The sequence below is a fragment of the Dendroctonus ponderosae genome, unplaced genomic scaffold (assembly GCF_020466585.1).
Source record: "Dendroctonus ponderosae isolate FM_Combo_2020 unplaced genomic scaffold, Dpon_F_20191213v2 Dpon_F_20191213_7, whole genome shotgun sequence".
NCBI classification, from domain to species: Eukaryota; Metazoa; Arthropoda; class Insecta; order Coleoptera; family Curculionidae; genus Dendroctonus; species Dendroctonus ponderosae.
In genome coordinates this window covers 11,678,241-11,684,240 of record NW_026018916.1, presented here as the reverse complement: position 1 = coordinate 11,684,240, position 6,000 = coordinate 11,678,241, and the positions used below count along the sequence as shown (strand labels likewise).

General features: G+C 33.4%; 1 protein-coding gene across 4 annotated transcripts in view; it reads right to left on the bottom strand.

Moving 5' to 3' along the window:
* The window catches only part of LOC109543133, a 33,096-nt gene that overhangs the window by 7,155 nt on the left and 19,941 nt on the right, over positions 1–6,000 (bottom strand). For all 4 annotated transcript variants that reach the window (XM_019912680.2, XM_019912681.2, XM_019912682.2 and 1 more), the window contains 3 exons: positions 2,556–2,687; positions 450–611; positions 234–395 (listed from right to left, as the gene is read on the bottom strand). In XM_019912680.2, coding sequence (XP_019768239.2) covers positions 234–395; positions 450–611; positions 2,556–2,687 — 456 coding nt within the window. The remainder of the gene's footprint in view (positions 1–233; positions 396–449; positions 612–2,555; positions 2,688–6,000) is intronic.

The window sequence follows — 6,000 nt, the reverse complement described above, 5'->3', positions numbered from 1 at the left end:
TTTCACATGTTAAATAAATGCATACCATTACATATTTGGCCAAATAAATGCATATAATTGCATATTTGGAATACAAATTATGCATATATATGCGCATATTTTGATTGAATTTAACTGCATATATTCCGTGCTTTAGTCATGATCAATGGAGTGGAATTTTTTAACGATTAAACGTTAAAAATTTAACGTTTCCTCCGCTGTCGCAAAAAGCTCTTCCACACGTTGGGACTTACATAAAAATACCGCAACATAATCGGACCTTTGTCGGATTTTCTCAAACATTTTCTTATTAACTCTTTCAATATGATCAGTCAGTTCCATGTTTTCCGGATCAGTTAGCCAATCCAGCAACTCTTCTTCATCATCAATGTCTCCATCGTAGTTTATGTCCTTTCCTAAAAAGATTCTGGTGTGTTTTTAAAAGTTGATGCTCTCAAACACTCGTATACCTTTTCGGAAATATGTGACTCCCGGCGGGTTTCTGTATCCATATTTTTTCGCCATTAGTTTGTCCTTCATTTTCACAATTTTGATTCCATATTCGCTTGCTTCGTCGTCAATCAGCTCAATGTGCCGCAATATTCGTGGACTGTCTGGATCGTTCTCCTTATCTAGAAGCAGGCGACAGCATTATTATATCCGAAAGAATCTTCAATATGCAAGTTTCAATGACGGTTGGAAATTGTTTGATAAATTTATAATTCGACAATTTTTTCATATGATCGTGAATTTGTTCAACGAGAACCTAAAGACCTGAAAACTCACCACTTGCATGCAATGGCAGCAAAAACTTTTGTAATCATTGAAATATGCGCAGGGCCTCAACAAATGTGTTTCCTTCAAGCAATTGCTCTGTTTTTGGGTAATCGTTTGGTAAAAAAAGTAATCAAATGTTGGTAAACTGTACAAAGAACTATTCGTTGAATTACAAAAATGTGAGATTTGTGGGAAATCGAAAAACTAATAATACTTTGCCCATGGGCCAAATCATTGGTTTCCTGGTCGAAGTTAAGGTTGAAAACGATCCTTTTCAGGAAACGGTTTAAAATGCTTTAAAAAACTGACAAACTTCTTTGCAAAAAAATGCATTTGAAGGGTTGGCAATGATTTGTCCCCTAAGGAGCTCGAATGTTTTTTTAATATTTCTTTTTTATTTTTCAATGTAAAAAAATCACGGATTGAAGAACTTGTAAAACAGCTGCTATTCATAAGAACCATTTGAGTATAACTCTGCGAACGGCTTTTGGATTTAGAATATATTTCAATGCTTTGCCTCTTGCCTCTTCAAGACGGCGAGTATGTTTTCAGTCACTAATATCTTAAAACTTGAAGCGAATACATGATTGAATCAATCTCCTACATACAAAACCTTTTATTCGGGGGTTTTGGCTGAAATTTAGGGTATTTAACACAAACCCAAAAGTTTACGCAAAACATTCAACTAAAAGGGTCTAAGGTAAATAGCTGTATTTTTTTAATATGGATTAAACGTTCCCAGATCTATCGCTTGATCAAAAACTGTTAAATGTTTTTCAAGGTATCAAACATATCTCGGATATCGTTGAAAATAACTGAATAGAAAAAAATATTATTATAACATAACATATAACATATATAAACATGCCAAAAACTCTTCTTTCAACCTGAGAAAATATTGCCTTTGCCCTTTGAGATTAAAATATAAATTGATTAATTTGACCGATAAAACCTTAGTTAACCGGAATCGAACTAAGATTTTTCGTGCTGGGCGTCTCAAGAACCTTCCTCTAGTTGAGAATTTTTTAAAATTAAGCCACGATTTGCCTCTGAATCTTCATGTTTTTTGTATTTTAACTCGTTAAGTATTAAACCTCGTTTCTCGAAAAGAGTTTTTGATGTTTTCGCTCATCTCGTTTATCTACAGAGTGGCCTCAAAAAAATCAAATTTTTTGTATTGCAGTGATGTTTTTTTCCCTTTGAACCGATTAGTAAAATGTAAGGCTTATGTTGAAGCCAAAACATCGAAGTCGACTTGCAAAAATAGTTCAAAAAGCAGGCTGCGTGAATGAACGACAATATTTGAAACTGGACTTCAATTTAGCTGAAAGTCTGCTAGAATCACAGGTTTTAGCTTCAATATGAGCTTTAGATCGTTCAAATCGGATTAAAAGCAGACAGTTATGCAGGCTTCCAGCAGCCGAAAAAGTTGGGTTTTTGAGACCACCCTGTAAATAGAAGAGATGGCCGAAACGTTCAGAAACTATTTCGAGCTAATTGGTTTAATTTTAAACTTTTGGTGTCGGGAACAAACAAAATATTGTCCACTAGGAGCATGCCAACCTTTGCATCCGAAGTTGAAGTTCTACAAATTTTAATTGGCCACCCTGTAAAAAATGCTGCTTAATTTTTACTAAAACATTAACTAACAGAAAACAAATGGGGCTAAATAATGCTTCAAACACAACCAACGCCACTCGAAAAAATCATAATTTATTCCGAGCTATTCGAAAGTTAGGGCAAATTTGGCTGGGTAACGTTCCTTTTGTTCAGCAGTTTATTTCAAAACTAATACTTACAGAAAACTACAGCGAGGAACTCCTTAGTGTCGATGTACTTGAAAAGTGTTTGTCGGTCAATTTCTTCGATGCTTTGATCGTTTTTTTGATCCATCATCCAGTCCAGTACCTCGTTGACATCCAGCAAATTTCCTAAATTTGAAACATTCCATTAAAGTGGTTTTATTATCGCATACGCGAAGCTCATCAAACAACTTGGTAGCAGAAAAGTAAGAACTTACCTCAGTCTGATCGAGCACTGTTTTCCAACGAATTATTTGCTAAAATTGAAAATTGTCTTCGAAAAATAGGTAGGGTGTTGGCAAACGAAAATCAAATTTCCCAGAAAGAATATCGTACATATTGAAATCAAAGACATGCGTAACAGTAATAGAAAACAATTTATTTTCCATTAGTTTTTTTATAAATCGAAACTTTTTGATGTTAAACATGCGAGGTGCGCTTTTTTAGCGGCAGTGATGTGGCGCTGATGATGACAAATATAAAACATAAACTTCATCCATGCAATATCAACATTTTCCGCTTTTTTGTTTGGAGGATTGGAGCTTATGATAAAATTACATCGATTGCAAGCCCATTTCTCGAAACAACATTTGGAAATTGTTCATATCTAGCAAATCAATAATAAATACATTCCAAAAGGTAACCCTTATTAGTTTTTGACGAGATGTTAACATTAATTTGAGCCATTTGAGAGTCAGAAAACTACATGAGGGTCGCTTTTCAGTTATTTGTTTTTTTGTAATTTTAAAACAGTTTTATAGATAAAACTTAAATTGTACGACAACCACTAAAAACGATGTTCTAACAAGGTGTTAGTAAATCTAATGTAGAATAGCGTTTTCAATAGCGAATTATTTCCTAACATGCGCTTAGGATTAATTTTACATCTAGTCTAACAAAGTAAATAATGAAAACAAACATCCAACGAAGGATTTGCTAGTTTTCCGATTTGCAAAAACCCGTTCACAGTTGGAAGCTGATTAAATCCCGCTGGTTGGCATTAGACAGTGCAAAATTAGATGGAAAATTGCTTGTAAGTACGTTGGGAAATGTTTAAGCGACACATTTTGCAACGTCCAATGCACAAGATATAATTATTTTCCAGTAAAAAACGCGCTTTTGGTGGTGGAGTGGAATACACGATTAAAAATTAAATAGGCGACGTCAACAATGGCACTTTTGCAGAACTAATCGATATGAAACTAATTGTTTTCGGTGGTTCATAGAACCCATACGTTCAGTAGCGGGTTGGCGGTTTTTAGTATAAGGCAACACATTTTTAACAAGGGTTAAATTCAAAGAAATTTATTTATTTTTTTGGGTTTTTTGCAGGTAGTTAGAGAAAACCAGTTAATGAGCGTAAATAAAACAGTCCTGATTGATTATATTGAACTTCTTTGATTATGTGAAAATAAATAAAACTCTTATAAAATTGGCAAAACGTTTCCAAAAGCATTTGAAAAATATAAAAATGGATGAAAACGCAAAACGGGGGCAATAGATGGGCGTATAGTTTAAGCAATAACGATTGTGCTTGAAACAGCTTTATAGAGGACAGTAAATACATGGTTTTGAATATACATTGTCCTAATTCTAAAGCGCACTCTCATCGGGTAATAATACAGTCAGAAAACGCAAATTAATTTTTTTATATTGTTTAGTTTTGTGTACTTTTAATAATTTGATTATATTATTGTATGCTGTAGTCCTTTTTGTTTTTATCGGTGCGTTTCTGTGATTTATCGTTTTTAACGTTTCTTGTCTTAAATTGTTGATGATCATATCCATATTAGGAAATGCTGATTCGGATATTTAACTACAAAAAGCTGAAGCTATAGTTGATTCAATTAATTTTAATTATTTTACATCGACATGTTGAAGATCTCGATTTACTGATTCCAATGGGGAATTTAAAAATCTTATATACCAGGTGAGCAAATTTAAGCCTCATGGCGACCTAATTAACTCTTTCGCTTGGTCATTGAGTTAAATCATGGCGAAGTTGCGCAATTTTGTCCTTAACTCCAAATAATTGAGGAAAAACCTGAATTTTACATCGCAATTATCGTTTCATCGTCGCAATCATCGTTTTAAAAAATTATCATCGGGGGTTTCAAATTCGTAACCAGATGTGTAAATAATGTTTTTTTGAGGGTCTTTAAATTGCTAAAAAATGCTGAATTAATTTAAAACATATCTTTCATAGTTGCATTCGTAGAAGAGTCTGAAATTATTGCAATTTCTCCTGGATTATTTAAAAATGGGATTTTGTTAAACGCGAAATTGTCCAACTTTGCCATAATTTAATCGACACTGTATCTGTATCTTTAACCACTTTGGAGATACTAAATGTGAGGCTCAAATTAAACTCACCATGTGCTCTGATGTGAAAAATAATTAAGAAAAATTAGATTTTTTCTTCAGGGACACTGCATATCGAATATTTTAAATATGCGGTTTAATAAACAGTTTGCAGTTTGTTTTGTATGAAATTAACTGAAATTGTTCTGAGTATAAATATATATATATATATATAAATTCTAGTGGTCGAATAAAATCTGTCTCCTTATTTGTTTCCTAAGTTTTTAATTTATTGATCGTTTAAAATCGAAATCCTTTCAATTTTTTCTGAGAATCTGAAAAAGTTATCGAAATTTTCCCGAAAAATGTATTGAATTTGAAATATTGCAGAGCTGAAAATGAGCCGATGAGTTTTCATCAAATGAAAACTTTTGAATAATAATGAATGAAACTTGCGTCATCATCAGATACGCCAAAAGTTTCTGTTGTAAGTAAGTACGGATTTTGACATGTTTTTTGAAAAACCGGTTTTACGCCCAATAGCTTTTATCAGCGGGGGTAAACCTGAAAGCAACACTCCCGAAATTTGTAGTTGTTTTTCGTCCAGTGTGGTAAAATAGATTGGGAATATATAAAAAAAATAGGTTTGGGGAGTGTTGTTTTCAGGCTAGACCCAGCGGATAAGAGCTAATGGGCTTGAGACCGGTCCTGGAAGTGCCTGAGATTAGCACATTTCCAGATCTATACTTATCAGAGTGAAAAGTTTCCGGAAGAATTAAAGTGGTTCCGGGTTTAAAAAACGAACTATTGTAGAAATTTCAATATGATTCAAGGTTTCGTAATTGATTCGGCTTAAATATTTAAAAAAAGTTTATATTGCCTTTAAACTTTTCATGGGCGTTAGCAGTTTGATAAAGTGTTTTATTCCTTTTCCTGCAGTGACTTCGCATTTAACAATGTTGCTTAAGTAAGGACTGTTTGCAACGCGTGAACCAAAAATTCACGATATACGATGAATAGTTGTTGATGTTTTCGGATGATTAGTCTCCAAAGGTGCCGATTATTCACGGTAAATAAAATTCGTAAAACGGGACACTTAGTAACGAACTAAACTACTCCATTAATTGAAAGATAGAGGCAA